The sequence below is a fragment of the Anarhichas minor genome, unplaced genomic scaffold (assembly GCF_050575085.1).
Source record: "Anarhichas minor isolate MPS153535 unplaced genomic scaffold, ASM5057508v1 ptg000003l, whole genome shotgun sequence".
Taxonomy (NCBI): domain Eukaryota; kingdom Metazoa; phylum Chordata; class Actinopteri; order Perciformes; family Anarhichadidae; genus Anarhichas; species Anarhichas minor.
Window position 1 is genome coordinate 15,890,381 of NW_027466449.1, and position 21,799 is coordinate 15,912,179.

Below are 21,799 nucleotides of genomic sequence, written 5' to 3' on the forward strand. Positions count from 1 at the left end.
TAATTCCATTCTCCACATTACACTTGAAATCCCTTGTTCCCTGCCCAACACCAGAATATTTTTGACCTAAATTTCATCGACTTTCAGTAGGAATGACATTTAACCTGAGACCCACCGCACTTGAGAAAAACAGGTTGAGTAACATGCCGGGTGAAATGTTTCTGTCGCTAACAAAGGTCTCCATAGCAGTTCAACTGAACTGTGCAGTTCAACAAACTGAAAGTTTGACAGCTAAGCAAACGTATCCAAATGTATCCAAAGATTAATACAATTCGCAGCCATTTTTCCCACCAGGTTGCATTGTGAGACATGTTGTCTCCTCTAATATATTACAGATAAAATCAGTGCAGTTTTGATCTACATTCATATTCAACTCTTCCTGTGGGCAGCGCTTCCACTAGGCATGCAGATTGAGGCCAGAGTATTGAAGTTGGAATCCAGGTCCAAGTCCAAGTCTGGGTCAAAGGAAATGTCAGGGATGGAGGAGGCGTCGGACTCAAAGTCGCTCCCTGTGTCTCCCTCCTCAGCATACACATGAGGAACGTAATCACCCAGCTCATCTCCTTGTGCCTTCAGGTTGGACAGCATCTTTAAAATGCAGAGGAGAAAAAGGAGAATGTGTTTTCTAAAGAGAACAAGCATTACCTTAGGTTTGAAAGAGTGATTCAACTCGTATCATTACCATATTTAGTACTTTGGGCAGCATTGTAGAGTTGAATACAGCATTCTCTTGATATGCTGAATGTCCACTGCGTCCAATCCAAGTCTGGGAAATCAGAAGCAGATAGAGATCCAACTTAAAATGTCAAAGTTCTATGAATATATTGAAATAAATGAAATAATGGAACATTTCACAGGAAAAGGGTTGGTAGTAGTGTAGATGGCAGATACCCCGCGCATAGAGTTTCTGTGCGAATTCCTCATTCTCGATGACGTTCCTGTTGACTGGAAAATCAAATAAGGTAGAATTTAAATAACTGCAAATGTCACGGCTGACTAAAATTCTTGATATTTGTCTTTTTAAACTTCGGCGAGTTACTCACATAAAATAATAATAACAATAATAACAATAAAAACAATAATAACAATTTTAGTACCCAACGAGAAGAGGTCGAACGCTTAAAGTGTCCTTCCAGCGGTGAGTTAATTGGCAACTGTGGAAAAAAAATATCACTTTCAAAATCATTTTAAATAGTGTCCTTTTGTCACTCGACAACATAAGCATAAGGTTTGCAATTTATTCCAGAATTTTCTAGCTGTCAACAAATCTAATGAAAAGACCAAAACAAAGAGTGTGCTAGTGTTAAGCCCCAAGTTCATTCATTCCCAATGAAAATGTAAATAAAAAACATTGAAAACCTTTCACAAATATGAACTTTTTATTAAAATGAAGGCTAAATCATTTCCTAAAACATTATTCGAGAGTAAATAGTATATATAAAAGATTATTATCAGTGAAGGTTTTGGTGTGTTAGAGTATTTACAGCAGCAGGACGGCGTCTGCCGGATCAACTCAAAGTACACCATAGTACCCATGTTCATTGTTACGTCACTCAGTGCAATGTGATTTATATTTGAGCAACGGTGGAGCTCTTTCAATGGGATTTGTATTTTCCTTTAATCTATGTTGCCAATTTTTACAAAATAAAAATAGAAATCACAACAATAAAAATAATGATAAAAATAATTTCTGTACCTGATTCAAATAGTCCCTTTGGCCTGTTGAGATTTTAGTTTGGGACATTCTACGCTCCGTCTGGCCATTTGACACAAACTGCAAAAAGGCAATTTCAAGTAAAGTCAAGACCATACATTAGTAACTGAAGAACAATAAGTAGTACCCTTTTTATATGATGCATAACAGATTAAGAAAAGTTTGCTTCATAGGCTTAAATGAATGTGTATGTTCCATCACTTACTGGTAATGCTGGCATTTGGCCGTATCCTTTGTTTAACGGCTCAAATACCTGTTGACAATTTAAATACCTGTCTTACGATTTTACAACAACAAGTCATACTTATATTTATACTTTATAAAAGAAAATATAGGAAAAAATATAAAGATGTGAAGAAAGAATATACGAAAGAAAATTACTTTTGACTTTACAGTTAAAAATGATTTAATAAGCGTTAAATAAGTGTGAAAAACAAGTGTGTGTGTGTGTGTGTGTGTGTGTGTGTGTGTGAGTGTGTATTTTGTATTAGACAATGATAACTCTGCATTAAAAGTATTTACTTCGCAGTCAGTTCCCGGGTTCTCAATGTTACTCTTCATCAGATTTTGTTGTGTATCTGTGATTGCGAAGCTCTTTTTCTTACATGACAGCAGCAAAGCCAAAAGTAGCACACCTGTGATAAAAAACACACACAAATCAAACCGTACAGTTTCATGTCTGAAATTAATCTTTTACCTGAGGAAGGATCAACATGTAAAAAAACATTATGTCAGTTTAAATTAGAAGATATAGTGTTCGACTGTGAAAACATTTCAACTTTGAAAAAAAAGACCTCATAATTGTAATGGGAAAATATGTCATAGTCTAATGTGAAGGTTTAAGGAATGTAAGTCCTAAAAGAGCAGACACCAAACTGTAGTTTCAGTAGATGACTTTAATTAGTTTAGTATCCAGGTGTCTTGTTATCTGTCATCATTGTGCACTGTTTTTGTTTACTCTTCGTAAGACAGAGACACAGAGAGGCTTTGATTAACAGAGATCCTCTGTTTGAAATACTTTTAACTTCCTTGATGACGTGTTATCTGAAGTTGTAAAGGCGTAAACCTTTGCATGCAGATGGGATGGGTGAGGGTAAAGAATGTCTGTTCTGTCTCTGCAAATGGTCATTTTTATGTTGTCACAGTGACTTCAAAAGAAGCATCTGTTGTGAGTTTAAACTGATTAGTGTAAGGCAAACTGTGAACAAAAGGGATTTGTAAACAGGAGATAAAAGCATCTTCCTGACTGTCTTAAATGATATACTAAGGCGCGAAGGATGACCTGCCTTTTGTTGTGTTCTTTGTGTATTCTTGTTAGCTAAGCAGATAACAGGAAGCTGTCTGAGCATAAAAGTCCATGCATTCTGACTGTTAAGGAGAGCACTGTTACAGATGACTGCGATGTGTCTGTGAGACTGTTCTCTTTGCTTGCAAGCAAATAAATTGACTTTATAAACCTTGATCGTTCATCAAAACTCTGTTTTACTTTATATTGATAGAAAACCTCAATTTTCTTCTCCCGACTAGTCATAAGAAATATTCCACAACATAATCCTCACAGAATATTCACAATTATGAAGATTTGTCCTACCTGCAAGCAGTAGTATTACAAAAACAGCAGCCCCAATCCCTCCTCCTCTGATTGAGGAGCTTACTTTACGGAGGCGACAGTTTGGCCTCGCTGGGCCTTTGCAGTTACACACAGTAACTGACAGGTTGTGTGCAGATCTCTGGCCCTGGAGGTCTAACACTTCCAGCAACAACTCATATTGTCCTGAAGGAACTGTGGGCTCTTTCAGCAGGTTGACTGAATACCCTGTACATCCAAAACAAATTGACACATTGTCAAGAATCATTGTGACATACTGTATAAACTAGACTTCAAGGTTGGTTTCTATACTAGCAATGATCTCGGCTATGTTTGTCTGAGCTGGAGTTCACCTTGCAAAGGGTCAAGCTTCCACTTGCCCTTCTTCTGATCCAGGAGCCTGAAGGCGAACGGTCCACCGTAGGGCTCTTCATCCGGGTCCACGGCCGTGATGTTGGCCAGCGAGAGTCCATCAGATTGGCACATGTCTATGTTGCTTGCAGCCAGGGATGGGGCATTGTCGTTCTCATCTGTAATAAGGATTTCCAGGGTTCCAGTGCCTGTCAATGCAGGTTGACCTGGTGACCAAAAACACACGTTGTGCACTTTCAGTAATGTGATAAAGAAATTGTGATCAATAACACGTACACTGTGTAAATACTCCTGTAGTTCATACCATTGTCGACAGCAAATATTGGGACCGTATAGACATTGTTTTTCACAAAGACTGACTCGCGGTCAACGATGTTTGTAGTGCTTATTTTCCCAGTCTTGGGGTCCACTGAAACCCAGTCAGCTGGATCGTCTCCCTTTTTGTAACTGAAACACACTCGTGTGGTGTTAGACATTTTCAAGTTCTCTATTAATGTGGAATACTGTTGAGATGTATCTTCATGACTTACACAATTGTGTTGGCACTGGTTTTGTCAGGGTCGCTAGCTGTAAATGTTACCAGATGCTTTCCGGCCTCGACATTCTCAACCACCGTAACTTGTTTGTTAGGCGGGTGGAAGATTGGAGGCTCGTTGACATCCTCCACAATCACTGTCACTGTCACGAGGTGGGTGGTCGTACCAAGTTTCTCTGTCTCAGTGTTTATTTTCCAGAGACCAGCGTCGCTGCGATCCATCACCTTACAAGAGGAATATGGGATCTCATTCTCCACACTGATAGTCACATTCTGCATGTGACCGTCTTCATAGTCCAGATGCTAAAAAAACGAAAGTGAAGTAGAGATATATTGAAATTCATAAAGTTCATCACTGGTAGTGATGAAAAACAGTTCATCTACCAGTTCATCACTGGTAGTGATGAACTGGTAGATCAGTGATCTAGATCAGTTGATCTACCAGTTCATCACTGGTAGTGATGAACTGGTAGTGATGAACTGGTAGATCAGTGCAAAAAAACTAAAATCGTATGAATTACCACATTCAAGGAAATACATTTAAGTTTCACTCTCTTTGGCAGCACTACTGTACTGTATATAGTACAGTAGTGTATATATATGGACAGACTTTTCCTTTTTTAAAGTTCATTAAAAATCAATAATGTTTTTGAGAATTGATACAGTATCGCTAAACATAATATTGCGATACTCAATTGTGAGTCGATATTTTCTTGCAGCCGTATGGTGGTTGCTTTACCATTTTAAAGAAAGGTACAGTGGAGCATAGTTTTTGTGGTTCAAGCCTTCGTGAGAGCAAGAAGCAAATATACTGAGTACTGCATAATATCCGAAGTACACACATCAACAAAGGGCATCTGTGGGGAAGCAGCTTACTCAGGAATCTCAGGAACTCCACTAGAAAGTGTGATTGAATGTGCTTTATCAAAAGAGTAGAACGTATTGTATCAGTTCTTTATTCGCTAGTGTTTATTCTTTTAAGATACCAAATTGAACTGAGGTTTTAAGATACCAAATTGAACTGAGGTTTTAAGAGCGGTGAGTGCTTTAAAAACTAAAAAAAAAGGGTTTTGTGTACTTTTACTAAATCAAATGGACTGTAGCTTGAAAAGAAGACAACATACCTTTTCCACATACAGTAGTCCTTCGTTTGTCTCAGGATCAGTCGTGATTCTGAAGTTCTTGTTTGTGTCTCCTTGAATTTGATACTTGGCTCTCCAGGCCGCTGTTCCTTTGCTGTCTTTGTCCGTAACTTGCAGACGTTTAAGAAGAACATTTTCCTCTCCTTCTTTCACTCTCCCAGAACCCTGGAATAAAAAAATATATGCTTTTTTTTATTATGAAATGAAACTGTTCAAGTATTTCATTGCCTTCCCCGTGAAGAAGTAATGGCTCACTGTTTGTCCTGTTATCACAGGGAGATGGTTATTCCCATCTTCTATATTGACTGTGATGGTGCTGGAGCTGGAGAGCTGTAGTCCCTCTCCACAGCCTTTGGCCTCCACTATAATGGTGTATTTCTCTGCTTTCTGGTCGGTAAAAAAAAAATATCATGAAAAAAATATCATGAAACGCATTTGATTTGGCTATATTATTCAAATTTAAGAGATGGAAGTTATGTGATGAACAGATTTGATATTATTGATTAGAGAATTGTGCAATGTGTCCTCTCACCTCATGGTCCAGACACCCTTTAAATGAAATGGTTCCGCTTAGATCGATCTTGGTTATGATGAACTCCAGATCAGCTGGGTCAGGATGGACTGAGACTATTTGTAAATCAAATAATTGATACTTCTTACTTCTGTCATTATCCGTTACCCGAACGGTAATCAGGTCTGTGCCTGTCGGTATCAGAAGAAATTAGTTGTTTTATTTCATGTTATCATTTCATAACAGTTGCAGTAGAGATTAACATGAGAAAAAGAAACAGCAGGTTACCTTGTGATGTTATCTCTTTTATGCTGATCTCCTGCTTGTCATGGTCAAACGTTGGAGTGTTGTCATTGGCGTCGATGATCAATATCTCAATGCCCAGCTCCGTGTCTATGGCGTGACTGTCTCTGTCAAGTGCCTGGAACGTTAGCTGTCATGCAAATGTGAGAATTGTGAAATAATGAAACCCTCCACTGTGCTTCACACACACGCACACACACACACACACACACACACACACACACAGGTCCAGTAATAATGCTGTTTTAGTAAAGTCCTTCAAACCTTTATAACTTGGTACTTCTCAAAGTCGACAGGGCGGTGGACTGTAATCACGCCCGTGAGTTTGTTGATTTGTAATATGCCCTTGGGTTCCTTTTCAATACCTTCACCGTGTATATTGAAAAAGGGGATGCTCTTTTCAATTGTAACCTGTAGGGAGTAGAAACACAAAAGCAGCGAATTTTGCAATCATCTTTCTGCATCTTGTCATATGTAGCCTACTACAGATAGATACTCACGTTGCCCAGGACGTATGGGAAAACTCCTTTGTAGCCTTCATCGATACTGAAGGAATCAATGATCCAGCTTCTTTTTTGTCGCTTCAAAACTTCTGAAGATGACGCGTGGACTCCCACAAACTGCAGAAACACATTATTCATGCCAGATTAGGTACATTTAGGAGGTTTTTGTAAGAGTAATTATTCACAAAGACACTTTGTAATTAAACTCAAGTCACTCAACACCTCTTCTAGAGCAGTGCTCGGTGAAAGGGACGAGATCAAGTATATTATCTATAATCGATAACGCTGACAGACAAACCTGGGTCTGCTGCATTGGTTGTCATTATGATTGATTGATATTTCATTTGTACTTTCCAAATTGACTATACTTTAAAGCTGTTCTGACTGTTGACATACACAAAAAAAAACTTTATATTTTCAACCCTTCTGTCCAGAAATACTGACACTTAAGATACATTCTTACCAGCAACAGGAAAAGCCCGAGGTGTGTTGTCTCCATAGTTAATCCAGAATCTAGATCATGTGTTTTTAGAGTCGTTAGTTCCTTAGTTGATAGCTTAGTCCTTGGATGCAGCTGAATGGAAGATCAACTGCATGTCAATGCAGGTTCTGGCTGCAGTGTACCTGTGAGTGGGAGGGCCTGTTATCATAAATGATCTCACTTGAGCCTTTATAGGTCTGGCCTGTAGCAGCTGGGTGTGTACAAAATACTGTGTGTGTGTGTGTGTCTGTCAGAATATAATATAATGCATATAATGCAGTTTGGTCTGTAAGAGTAATATTAACTCAATAGATAAAACATTGAGAAAGACATATGATTAAGCACAGATAAAATATATGATAAAATGCAGTATATAGTATGACAATGTATTGTATATGTTGTGTTTTTTTCTCCCCCAAGGACCGTTTCATCACAATAGGAAAAACAGGACAGAGCAGTTATGTTCTGACCAACCGGAACTTTGTCATTGTGAAAATAATCGGGATGATTTTACAACAATGACATGAACACTTTGGGTCTCCATAAACCCCTAAAATATTCGAAAGCTTGTAAACAGCCTCAATGTACTGTAGATGAAACACCGCACAGGCTCAGACTCCGTGTATACGAAGTAGACTACTTTTGTAGTTTTTCTTGTTCTTTTGTTCACATGTTAAATGTGGTGACTTTGTGGTGACGGTGCCTTTTGGAGAATTCTTCATGCAAATATCGGACAAATAATAAGACTCCTGGTGGCCGATGTGTGGGCTTTCATGCAAGGATTCTGGCAAGAAGAAAGGAGGACGCGTGTGCTTTATGGTGAATAACGTTAATGCTAATGCACAAAGTCAACGAGCTGAGGGGATCGCACTTCAATCCTGGATTGTTAGCCTTAGCTAGCTTGGTAGCTTTGAGATAGTTTTGCCCTTTTTTTGGGATTAAACTGTGTTGTCTCGGCTAAAATGGCGACGGCTGGAGCCGCCCACTTTGAGCTTCACTTTGGCTCTTCAGAAACCTGTGGGTTCGAGGAGACTACGGCCATGTTTTGTACAGTCTAAGGTTCCAGCCAGCATTTTACTGTACACTGTAGGATATTGTTTGCGCAAGGCAGATCCGAAACCCTTTACCTGCAGCCTCGATGGTATTTCTTCTCAAGAAAAAAGGCAGGAACTGTGACCGAACAACACCCTGCGTGGGTGATTCAAAACCAGTATTTGCTACATCAATACCAAAGAAAACTGAAAGTGGACTTTAGGTTTCTTGGAATTACTTCCATGCCTCCTTGTGTATTTTGGTTTTCATCAGTCTTTATAATGTGTTTTGTTGTTTGCCGCTTATATATTTCGTATTTCCTGCTACCAGTATTTTCAATGTCTTATTGTGTTTCTATTGTGTAATTATGTTTTTATGTTTTTTTGTGTTTTTATGCTGTTTTGCTGCAGAAAATATTTTCCAAAATCCTGTATAGTTCCAGGGATGTCCTTTGTTACTGAGTTATGCGTGCGAATCAAATGAGGTCAGGTCGTCAGATTTTTATATTGATGACTCTTATGCCACGCCTTAACTGCATCTGGCATCTATTTGATGCAGTTATGTAGATTAATCAAAAAAACAAGTTCTGCCACTTCTGCTAAAAGACTGAAGGGCATTTACGATAACTATCAGCAACAGTACCAATTAACTTTACACTGGAGGCAAAGCTGCCCTGGACAGCAATATAGTTTGGTTAATTAAAGCTACTTAGAAAATGTAGTTTATACTACTTTGCTAAAAAAAATAAAAGATTAAATTGACAAAGTGCATGTGATGTGATAATATAAAAGAATCTAATGCAAAAAAGTCACATACCAGCAAAAAATGCAACTTAATTTAATTTGTTTAAAATAAAACTGTCCACTTGTTCACAAGTCATAAACATATTTACTTTCACCTTTTCAGATCGTTTGACCAACTTTGAGCATTCGTCCTGTTACTTGTCAGGTTTGAAACATCTGACTGTAAAGTGTACAGAGTACTGAAATTAGGGAAATAAACCTAATCTTTACTACCCTCGCTTGACCTTACAGTCACTGTATATGTGGATTAAAAAAATAAAAACAAACTGGAACCAGGTAGCACTCAGGAAAGACAATTATTAGTCACGTGCTTTATGTTCTGATAGTAGATACAGTATATCATAATAAATCTGGTAAGGTTGTTTTTCAAAACCTCTGTCGTCCTGTAAAGAATAGACAGAAACAAAAAAGACCAACATGCAAACAAATGGGACGGGAGAAAAAGCCTCCTGCTTGTACTCGGTCGGGGGTATCTGTGCAATACAGACTGTGGGAAACAGTCGTTGCTCATGGAGCGTTAACACAAATGTGGTGGCGCCTCCTTGTGGATTTAGGAGGTTGTGTGAAGACTTTCTACAAAACACACCTATCAGAGCAACGCGATAAAACATTCGTCAAGAAAAAAAGGCAACTTGTGTAATCACAGCTGCAGTCACTCACCATGCTCTGCCCTCCGCGGCTTCTGACTGTGTCTCTTTGGTGCTGCGTGCCCTGCGAGTGTTAGCGTTCATCTGTAGAGGATATACAGCCAGGTTAGGACAGCAACAGGCCCTGCCTAATACCAACTACAGGTTCTTAAATTATATTGCTGGTGAAAAAAAAGTCACATGTCAGCAACAAATGCCACTTAATTTAGTTTTTAAATGTGTCCTCTTGTTCATGAATCATACTTAAACCAAAAGAAAGAAAGAAAGAAATGACTTGCACCTTCAACTTGAGCATTCGTCCCGTTGTCTTACTTGTCAGGTTTGTAACATCAGGCTTGTGCAATCTCAACAACTTGCTGAAGAAGATGACGCTGTCACCGTGACGTCACCCATTGGTTTGTGGTCTTGACGTTGTGAAGCCTCATGTTTGGTTTTTGGCCATCGTTTTTTTGCAACCAGCGGTGACACGAGCGGTTGGAGCTAAGTACAACGCTAAATAAGACATTTTTATACAACCAGTAGTAGTTGAACTATCAGCAAGCAACTGCAAAAGTATAGTGAACTAGTTTAATTCGATTACTACTCCCAAACATCGGTTGTAACTACTGAAACAGTATGTTTTTTTGTATATTTTTATTATAGTTATTTTAATAGTAAAAAGTAAAAAGATTTCACCCCAAAAGGTTGCTACTAGCACATCCTTTAGTGATGGCCAATTTCCTCCCAAATACAGCATTTCAAAGAATGCATGTTTCAGACAGCAGATGCAAAAAATGCATACAAGAAAACAAAGCAAGTAATGGACTATGTATTGTTGCAAGATACACAGTATAAACTCCGCACCACTGTATCAGAGTATTAACAGCAGGCCACAGACATGGTACCTCAGTTTAGTATAGGAACAATACCACTGGCCAATTACTGATTAACAGGACTGATTCCAACTGAATTCTGCTGGTCTTTATTAACAAAAAGGTTCTCTTTCCAGTTTCCATAAAAATATTTAAAAAAAAAATAGTGCTATGACACAACCTACAGCACTGACACCCAATCATTCCTAAAGCAGCAAAGTAAAAAAAAACAAGCAAACACACCCTGTTTCTGTCAAAGCCCAATATTTCAAAATCACCAAAGCATGACAGTTTGTTCAGTGCGTTAATCTCCTCTTCAAGCGGGTAAAACACAGCGACTACCACATAATACTTGTTTCATGGGTTGATGCTAATATACAAACATCTGACTCTAAATATGTGGGATGTTTAAGTCCGAAATGCCAGAGTACAGAATCCAACCATTGTGGTGCATCTTTTCTCTAAAGATCTAGTCAGATCAGTCCATAATCACGATCTAAAACTTGAGTCGAAGAGCAACTTTCCCGGTAAAAAAAATCTCAGTCCAGCAGTGGCCTTTAAAGCTGTATGTTTTTTTTTTGAACTGTCCGGTGACAGATGCCTCCCAAGGTCTTGAACTTTGGCCCCAAATCATTCAGAAACATCAAATCATCCCCCAGGTTGCTGAGTGACAGCTTATCCAACGACTCGCATCTGCTGCCCTGTCCCTCGTAGGCATACGCGTAGGGTTGGTACTCTGGCCGGCCTACATGGGTTCCATCAATCTGTTGCATTCTCTGTGGGATTGAGGAATCAAAAAAAGATTTCTGGGTCATTTTGTCAAAAACATACATCAAAAATACATATATTAAGACATTCAGTCTGGAAGTATACTTTTATATTCATGGGACTTAAAGTGACTACGAGGAACTTTCATTTTGTGTTGATTCTGGCAGTCCCTGTGAACATCCCTGTGTCATTTTACTGCAGAATGTTTTCCCTGCACAGTCCTGGTTCTGCCGTGCCTCCCTTCCCCCCCAGCGGGCCCAGCAATACAGCATGTGTCTCCAGCAGCGCGGCGTCGTTGTTGGCTATACCAGCAGGGACCGGATGAGCAGCGAGGCGATGCTGTCTAAGGTGGCAGTGAAGCCGGATCTGTATTTGTCCGTGGTCAGCTGGTCGCTGCTGGAGTCCGAGCTGCAGCAGTTTCTGGTGAACCTGCATGACTTCATCTGATTTTGATCGGTGGCACCGATGACTTTTTATCAAGAATAACTTTATAGAAATAGCCAATCTTCTCGCTGATGGTCATGTTTACTTATGCAAATCATACAGAGGCATCAGTGCTAAATTGAGACCAGTTAAGGTTCCTCGCAGTAACTTTCTACTTATTTCATTGCTTAAAGCAGATTTAAACAACCTTATTGTGATTTTGTTTTCATCCATGTTACAAACTGTATATGAGCATTGCTGAAGTTTAATGCAGATGCAATGTGCCGGACTTACTACGGTGTCCAAAGACACTTCAACATGTGGCTCTCTTACCTTCTCGATGTGGTCTGAAATGTGTTGAGTTGACCGCAGGCTTAGAGAGCGGTTGTATCTCGAAGAGCCTCCCTGCTCAGAGAGAGGAGGTTATAATGTGTACCCATAGGTAAACATATAATGTACATGTACTAGCTTCCTACTTCTTAATTGAAATACTGTATAAGCATTAGAAAGTGTTTACAGTGCAGTCAAATATGTTTATATTTGACCTACTTATTAAAATATACTAATTCAATGAAGACCACTATTTACCTGATGGGTGTTCATCGTGTTTGAAGCCCATGTAGCGTACTGAAATTAAAGAAATAAACAGATTCAGTCTTCACTACCCTCACTTGATCCTCACTTACAGTCACTGTATTTGTGGATTTAAAAAAACAAAAAACAAACAGATACAGTATATCATAAGAAATCTGGTAAGGTTGTTTTTCAAAACCTCAGAAACAAAAAAAGACAAACATTCAAACAAATGGGACCACATAAAAAGCCTCCTGCTCGTACTCGGTCGGGGGTATCTGTGCAATACGGACTGTGGGAAACAGTCGTTGCTCATGGAGCGTTAAAACATTACATTACAGTCATTTAGCAGATGCTTTTATCCAAAGCTACTTACAATTCAGATTCTATCACACCGTATAGGCACAGCTACGGGAGCAGTTTTGGGGTTAAGTGTCTTGCTCAAGGACACATCAACATGTGACTAGCAGAGCCAAAGCCGGGGATCAAACCGCCGATCCTCTGATTGAAAAACGGCCCTGCTCTCCACTTAGCCACGGTCGCCTCAAAAAACAAATCCGGTAGAGCCTCCTTGTGGATTTCAGGAGGTTGTGTGCAGCCTTTCTACAAAACACACCTATCAGAGCAACGCCATAAAACATTTGTAAAGGAAAACTTGGCAAAAAAAGGCAACTTTTTTAATCACAGCTGCAGTCACTCACTATGTCCTGCCCTCCGTGGCTTCTGACTGTGTCTCTGTGGTGCTGCATGCCCTGCAAGTTCATGTTAGAGTTCATCTGTAGAGGACATACAGCCAGGTTAGGACAGCAACAGGCCCTGCCTAATACCAATTACAGGTTTGTAAGTCCTATCCACACCCACCACAGTAAGCTACTTTATTGTTTGGAAATCAGCCTTCAAACTAGTCCAGCCAGCTGCTGTAAACATGACTCTAAATCGTCGTAACTCTTTGTCTTGTAGAATTGCAAACACACAAAGGAGTCTATTTATAGTCCTGGTACTCACCATGCCGAGCGCTGGGCTGTTGTACGCATACATGTCCTGGGTCATTACTGGAGCCATCTTGGTCTCCTAGGTGAGAGATGCAAAAATAATAAAGAAACCTTGCAAGCAGAGGCGAGTAAAAATCTCATTCTATTTTTGTTTGTTTTTTAAACGGTATGTAACAAAGCATTGTGTTTGATTAGGGAAATCTAGCCACAAGATCAACGCTTGGAAAATAAAACTTGTAGGTTCGTGAATCATATGAAGCAATTCTTAATTGCTGAAATTTCATCAAGACATTACATCAATCAACTCCTGACACAGTTATATGTCTGCTGGTGCACAACCAAACTTTATGTCACATTCAAACTATGATAATGCTTTGCGGCTAACTGCAGTAAATGTGATATGTGCCTTCACAATAGCTCAGGTAATCCCCTTTTGCAAACTACTCCAGGCAATACAAGATGTCTTCTTTGTATCGTAGCACTGCTTAAAGCCAACCTCTGAGCTACTTGTTACACAACGCTGTGCAAACCCTGCAATTTATGCTGTCGTCACTTCGGTTAGACAAAAAAAAGTACCGAAGTAACTGTATTATAGCTGTCATTAACTTTTCAGCAATATGCTGTTTGTTTTTCTCTTGAGTGCTTTAAGACTCTTGCCTTTCGACACACCCTTTTGTCATTTGCGCCCATACTGACACACCTGAAGCCTGAGAAAAAGTCAACCACAAAAACGGGGAGTGAGAGGCCGAGGGGGGAGAGGAGGAGTACCTGCATGGTGCCCATTTTTAGGCCATCTGTCACAGATGACCTGTTTGTAGGAGTCAGGAGCAAAATGGGCTCACTCTGCAGAGAAGAGAGAGAAAGAACAAATAGATCCCAGAAATGGGTGTGACTGGTTTATTAACATACTGTCACTGTTTTACTCCCTGTAATTTGCTCACACACAACACAACCCACCATGCTTGCGGACCCCCCTCCTTCTTGGTTGTACTTGATGAGGGTCTGGTTGCCCTCATCCTGCATCGTGGCTATTTTCTGGAAATCCTTCCCTCCACAGTGACACTTAAAGATGAGAAGCAGCACTGCAGACACACATTAAAATGACACTGTTAAAAAACGTGTACACACTGTTTTTTGAGGCGACACATAAGTGCCAAGTCGACCTAAATGAACCGCTAAGATAAAGCTGGGGGGGGACGGGGACAGTAAAAGATCAGCTTTTGCTCCTCCCTCATTACCACCATGAGCAAGATCCTTAAGCGGTGAAACTGCTTATGTCAACAGACGAGACTGTGGTCATGCTGGAGAGCCTCCAGGTGTGAATGGGTGTAAATGTTTGATTGTGGTCAGGGCGTCCCTGAAACTTCCTCGACCAAATAAAGGTTGTTAAAAAAAAAATGTACCGCTTGAAATGATAGGTGTAGTTACATTCACATCAACACAAGAGCAGCATAAATTAAGTCATAACTTGTTTAACGCCTGCACACCAACTCCAATTCACACATTTTGTTTAACCATTAGGTAAAAAATTGCGAGGACAGAATTCAATTTGATCTTAAGATTATAAAAAGAAATGTCTTGTAATGGTTGAATCGAGCTATTGATTGGTTTGTCATAAATACTGAATCCTCACCCATCTATTAGTTAACTGACAGTCGCGCCATTCCCTCACTTTCTCCCCTTTCTAGTCTATCTGTCGAGTCTATCGTAAAGGCAAAATAGCCCAAAATTAAAAAAACAAACAAAAACATTCTCGACCAATTTTAGTTCCTCAGAGAAGTTGATTTGCATTTTGACCATGAACTTTATGAGTTTGTAAATGTTGCCAATGATTAACATACTCACGCAACAATAAGAGGAGTCCCAAAAAGAGAAGTCCAATGCCCGCTGGCCCAAGGCTGGATGAAGGCGGCTTTTTGCCGAGGCAAACACCTCCCTCTCCACACTCACACACCATCACTTCCACGGTGTGAAGTCCAATCGAGCTCTGCTGGTCCTTAATGACCAGGGGCACTGAGTAGTTATCAAAAGGAAGTGTCATCAGGCTAACGAGCCCAGCTTCCTCACCTGGTGAAGGGTGTAAAGAGAGGTGTGTAGTGTCACTTCAATTTTAAGAATTCTGTTTGTGTAGTAATGAGGGTTCACAGATATGTACTGACCAAAGGTAGGGTCTAGTTTCCATCGCTCCGTCACAGCTTTGTCATCACCACCCAGGGAGAAAGTGAAGGGCCCACTAAAAGGACTGATATCTGCGTCCGCGGCAGACACCATGACCTTGTCGACCTTGTTTCCACACAAAATCACGCCCTTGTTGAGCAGGGCTGGTTTGTTGTCATTGATATCCCGTAGGTAGACCAGAACAGTGCTTGTACCTGTTTCTGAAGGCTCACCTGTGTAGCCACAGCAAAGGCAACAAAAACAACCACTTAATTAATCCACGCATTAAGTTTACCAGTGGAACACATCATCATGGTGAATAACCAGTAGGGCTCCTTTATACCATCATCTATGGCTCCGATGACGATTTTGTAAGCGCTATCGTCATCGACAAAAGGTGACTCTCTGTCCATCTTCTTAATTGTTGTGAGTTTTCCTGTTTTCTCATCTATTTTCACCCAGCCAGCTGTTTCTTCTAACAGCACATGCCTGATCACAGAAGGAAAGGGGGAACAGGAGCAGAACATGTTATTTAAAAGCATTAATTGCAGCTATATTGGCAACCACCTGAAAAATCCAGCATGTGTCGGCCTCTATTCACAATGTGCCAAGGAAGCATAATTCAGTATGTAGACACCAACCTGATACGGGTTACATTGGAGTCGACGTCGTAAACCTTCGGATTCAACAGCACCTTTCCTGGCTCCTCCTCCTCTACCCTGTACACCGTATACACTTTTTTCTCGTAGTGAGGTGGGTCATTGATATCAATCACTTTCATTTTGATCTTGACTGTATTTGGAGTTGGAGGTGTGTCTGTGCCACAAAGAAACAAGGCCTCCTCATTCTCCACTCTGACCACCAGGTCAGTGTAAGTTGTCTTCTCAAAGTCCTTGTTCTGAAAAGAAACACGCAAGTTTAGGTTGCTGTTTATATTTTGTACTTTTAACTTGGCCCACTGTCAACAATTGAAGCAGAATTACCTTGATGACACTCAGAATACCCTCATTAGTGATGGGGTCAGTTTCAAGTTTGTAGTTTCCTCCCTCATTCCCTTTAACGAAGAAGTATTTGGCACGCCAACCGGGAGTTTCGGGAGTGTCTTTGTCGTCTACCGCAATTCTCAAAATATCGTCCTTGGTGATTCCTTCCTTCACCTCACCTTTGTACTGGACAGGCAGAACAGTTTCATATTTAACATCAAACATTCTAAAAAGCAACTTCATTAATGATAATAATTTTTAAAAAAAAATCAGTGCCTCCTCCTTGTTGAACGTCGGCAGATGAGTGTTTCTGTCAATAATGTTGAGAGTAACAGTGGCAGTGGAGGAGAGGGGCGGTGTTCCATGATCTCTTGCTTGAACAATAATTTCATACTTCTTTACTTTCTGAAACATATAAAAGATGATATTTTAGATTAACAAATCAGTATATGTGTGTGTGTGTGTGTGTTTCCATGTACATACAGCTGCCCACTGATGTAGGTATCATGTAAGTAAGTCTCACATCATAGTTAAAACATCCTTTAAAGGAGAGCTGGGCAATGCTGGGAGACAACATGACCAATTCAATCTTGGGCTCTTGCGGGTTCTGCGAAACGATACTGATGGTGAATTCAGAGTTGGGCGTGTTCTTCTTATCTCTGTCCGTGACATACAGCGGCATCAGAGGGCTCCCTTCAAGAAGTAAGGAAGCAAAAGAGGTTGAATGTGTTTTAGAAGTGACTACAGGCAGATGATATGCGCACTCTATGAGTCATTTGTGCGACTCACCTTCTGCAATATTTTCCTCCACATCGGCTTGCAAGTGAGGTTCGAATATTGGTGGGTTGTCATTGATGTCCTTTACTTCTACATTGAAAGATAGTTCTCTGTCTATTATTTCGTCGTCCTCTTTGCTTAACATATCAAACCGGATCTGTGGGTAAAGGGACACATGTGAAAATTATTTTTAATGGTTAGGAATCTTCATAAAATGTATTAATCATCATAGGGATTGGTAGCTCACATGGTAGAGTTCGTGTTCCTCTCTGTCGACAGCTTTGTGGGCATAGACGACTCCGGTGTCTTCGTCGATGGTGAACACTCCGAAAGGCTCCTTATCCACACCCATCCCACTTATTTTGTACTTTTCCCCCGAAACATGCGTCTGGTCATTATACATCTGGGGTCAAGACAAAAACCATGGAGCTGTTACTGTTTGCTTCATTTCACCCAGCCAGGATATCGATTGGTTATTTAATTTACTAACTGATGTCCTCACCTTCGAAATTTCCTTCGGGAAAGGCCCAGAATCTTCTTCTTCGATTTCAATTGTAGACAAAACCCATCTTCTTTTGGAACGCACCAAAAGCTCCTGTTGAAACCAGCATGTATATCAAACATAAAATTGTTAAATTTTCTGTTGGAAGGAAAACATTTTGGCAGGACTTTGGATTTCCAAACATGAGGAAGTTACCCGCTTTGCACGCCCGATGTGTTGGCCGCGGTGAGACTCTGCCAGGGCTGTTAATGCAACCTACAACAGAAAAAGGGGATAATAAAACACCCATGACAGGTACCTCATGTCACGCTTTATTCACTACTCGTTTACTCTAATTTTTTTCTTTTCGTGATACATTTATTACTGCGTGTTCACTGTCTGCCTTTCTGTCTCTCTGACTCTCCTTCACTATATTTCGCTCCTGGGATAACGAACGTAGATGCGTCCATTCATTCCTTTTCTATCCCCTCTTATTCTGTGTCATGGGAAGCTGGAGAACATTCTGTCACAGAGCAAACACACTTAGAACAACCTCAAGCTTGCTGTTCATCTGAACTGCGCTTCTTTAGACTCTGGGAGGAAACCAGTGCGGCCAACCAATTTCCCACAGTTTGCCTTTGAGCAGGACTGCATCATGTTTAGCGCAGCAGTTACCGGTAATAGCACTGAGAGAAAATGACAGCAGTTTAGTTAACTTTGTTGAAATCAGTCTTACGGACAGTGACAATGAACCCCTAAGGCAGCTACAACTGACAAAAACATCAATCAAAACTTCAATGACAGCAAAGCATGTGAGTCACTGCTCTTATTGTTCTGTTCAGTTCTATGATTATTTAATTTGGTAGTTATGAAATGAGGGAAGGAGAGATACGTAAATGTCCCCGCCTGGATACAAATCGGTAACTTTGTGGATTTTGCTCTGGGCGTTTTAACTCCTAAGCCACAGTGTCACCCCACAGCCACTACATATTTAACTGATGCTTTTACTGACAGTGATGTGAGAATCACGTACACTTTTATATTTTACATTCTTTCGATCGTATCGCACGGCCTTCTTAAAGCTGAACTCCATGGCCGACGGTCAAAAATTCAAAAAAGAAATTAGAAAGTGAGCCTTGATTTTCAGAATTTTCTATCATTATTTATTTTCTTTTTAGACAGCTGACAGTAGAGATGTGACAGGAACGGAGAGGGGAGAGAAAGATGGGAAATGACGTACAACAAAGGTCTCAGGCCGGACGGCAACCAGCAACTAGATGTTGCCTTCTTCTGGATAAAAGCTACCAATCATTGGACTGACATGAAGTGTAGCATATAGTGTATACGTGTTTCACTGCACTGTGATCACAGGGCAAACATCATATTTATGCCTGATAATCTGAGTGAATAATAACAATAACAATAACTTTATTTATATGGCACCTTTAAAAACAAAGTTTACAACGAGCTTTGACAGACAAAGCAGCAAAAGCAAGATAAAAGGCACTAAAACAACAGAAAGCTCAGCAGTGAGGCCCAACAAAGCAGACAAACTAAGGTAAGAGGTAAACCCTGATAAAACAGTACAATAGATAAAACAATAAAACCAAATCGATACGATAAAAATAAACTAAGAAATACATAAATGAGATGATTTAGTTAAATAATTTAGTAAAATCAATAATATAATAAAGCACTAAAGCCACAACATCACATAAAAGCCAGTCTGTTTTAAGAAGTGATCCAAAAAGTGAAAGTTTTGTTTTCATTTATTTAAACTTGTTGAACGAAATCGAAGATGTTGGCAGAGATTCAGAGGTATAATCCTCACGAATGTGGCTTTCCCCTCTTGACTCCAATGTCGATCTATTAGTCAGCGTATTACTGGAGTAGGTGTGTGTTTACAAAAACCTTTGTGAAGGAATTTTGGGACAAAACCAATTTCACTGGAACTTAAGGTGTGACATCTACCTAATGCTCATGGTTAGTTCATTCAGGCAGAGACCGAAGCCATGTCCCAGTGAACTAAGCTGCAATGCCCTGCATTTACACAACACAACTCATAGGTTTGCTTGCTGACTTTTTAACCTGAATAGCTGCATGTGCCTTCATTCTCACGCTTACAAGTAATCATAAGCAGCAACAACTCTCAACAGCTTGTGATTAAAACAAATAAGTTAACATTTACTTTGTTTTTCACGTTCATTGTCAATCAAATATTTGCTTGTAAAAATATTTATTACTATGATTGTCGATAATTAAGAATGTCATGCCTACCAACAGAAGCAGGGGAATGGTCCTCATCTCGGTCCACTCTGCTTGATATCCTGTGTGGGAGTGATCCAGGAGAGCCAAAGTCAGCTTGAGTAAGAGTGCAGAGAAGACAGCCCACAATGCCTGCAGGCAACAGGTTGGCTGACTTTGCAGTTAACAAAAGGCTGTTTGTCCCGGAGTGCAATTCTGTGCGGTGTGATCTGTCAAATGCTTTACATTTTACAGTTAAATATTAGTAGGGCAAGACCAGTAGGAGCTGTATACCTGTGTACTTGCTTCTATATCTAAATATATTTTGTGAAAGATAATGTGACTTATTGGGCTTTCCGGCTGTGCTGAGCAAACCGGGCTCGGCTCAGGTGTACACCCCTCCAGCTCCATAGCTCACGTTACCATGTCTTATTTATGACTGACCTGCATCACACGCAAAAGTAGCCCAATTTCATGGATCCTGTGAGTTTTTTTTATAGTGACTGAAAGGACATTTTAAACCCACTGGTGCAGTGTAAGTCACTCTGACACTCACTGTCACCTCACATACATTCAGTACATTATGTTCTTTTGCACAAGCATATTTCCATGCACTTACTGATTAGCGCCATACGGATCCAGATACTTCTGCTGTCATACGTCACTTGGAATGAAATGTTCTCTTCATTGTCTCTCAGTAGGAATGATGGTTTGTTGTATATTGTTATATATTTTATTATATTAAGATTATTTATTATATCATACTATAAAATGAATCATACCTCTCTATATTTAACTTGTAGTCTTGTCTTTAAGTGTTCTCGCATAGTCTCTATGTTTCAGCCTACTTCTATTCTTGTTTTAGTTTTATCTAACTCTTATTATTTATTTTACATTTTCATTCTGTTTATCTGTACGTATTATGCTGCAAAAAAAACTAAAAAAAATGTCCGCTCAGTGTAGCCTGGCAAGAATCAACCAGAAGGGAGAAAAACCCAGACAATTAAACAAATATGATTGATGATGAATAAAACGAGCTATATATGGACACAACGGCGCCTGAAAACTTTATTTAAAAAACATCACCAAAGCATACAGTTGTATTGTGTGTTAATGTTTTCTTGGGTTTTGATATGCAGCTATAGGTGGCACCTCTTTTTTTTTTCTTCTGCTGACCGCTTCCACGCTCATGTGCCAGCTATCATCTCAATATGGAGAGTACAAAACCATCTGTTAATCTAGTTGTCTGAAATCCTAACAAGCCGACTTGGCTTTTGTAGAAGAGACTCACTTGATCAATTCAGAGATTATTGTTCATGTAAAAAAAAGTTTTAAAAAGTATAAAAACATGGAGTGGCTAGAAGACAGGGACGAGGAAGGAAGAATGATATGTTTGGAAGCTCAAAATTGACAGAATAAAAATGTATCTATGTAATATCTATGCGCCAAATATCAAAGATCCAGGCTTTTTTCATAAAATAAATAAATTAGTGCGGGAGCATAGTTGATGGGCACACAGCTGGAGATTGTATATCAAGTTTTGGATGGGGCTCTAGACAAAACAACTCCTTCTTTAACTAAATATGCCAAAAGATTGAATGGCAATTAAACTATTGACCTTGGATTGACGGATATATGGAGGCTTGTTAACGCAAGATAAAGGGAATATACATTCCACTCTTATAGTCACAAATCTCACTCCAGGATAGATCATCTGTTGATAAGGTTGAACATTTTAAACATTGACCATTTCTTCCTGTGGAACAACGGTTCAACAGATAAAGTTGGAAGAGCATGGGAGGCCTCTTAAATCATAGCTTATTCCATTAGGAGAAAAAAAGAGAGCAAATTAAAATAGTAAGTGATTTGGAATCTCAGCATAAAGAATTAGAATAAATACTGTCCGAGAATTCATATTT

The 21,799-nt window shown here is 39.8% G+C and overlaps 1 protein-coding gene across 1 annotated transcript; it reads right to left on the reverse strand.

Moving 5' to 3' along the window:
- Positions 1-369: 369 nt before the first annotated feature.
- cdh26.1 (cadherin 26, tandem duplicate 1) lies at positions 370-19,940 on the reverse strand. Its single transcript, XM_076090306.1, has 32 exons — positions 19,914-19,940; positions 17,853-17,912; positions 17,658-17,750; positions 17,403-17,558; positions 17,168-17,312; positions 16,902-17,071; positions 16,655-16,783; positions 16,379-16,564; positions 16,037-16,293; positions 15,739-15,884; positions 15,398-15,628; positions 15,084-15,305; positions 14,196-14,320; positions 14,007-14,081; positions 13,252-13,317; positions 12,948-13,022; positions 12,007-12,078; positions 11,559-11,693; positions 11,067-11,258; positions 7,132-7,242; positions 6,666-6,785; positions 6,430-6,576; positions 6,151-6,295; positions 5,884-6,053; positions 5,607-5,738; positions 5,334-5,516; positions 4,205-4,512; positions 3,979-4,121; positions 3,656-3,880; positions 3,306-3,530; positions 2,237-2,349; positions 370-588 (listed from the first exon to the last, which is right to left on the reverse strand). Exons 1-32 carry the CDS (start codon positions 19,938-19,940, stop codon positions 370-372), a joined length of 4,803 nt encoding a protein of 1,600 aa, XP_075946421.1.
- Between the last annotated feature and the right edge of the window lie 1,859 nt (positions 19,941-21,799).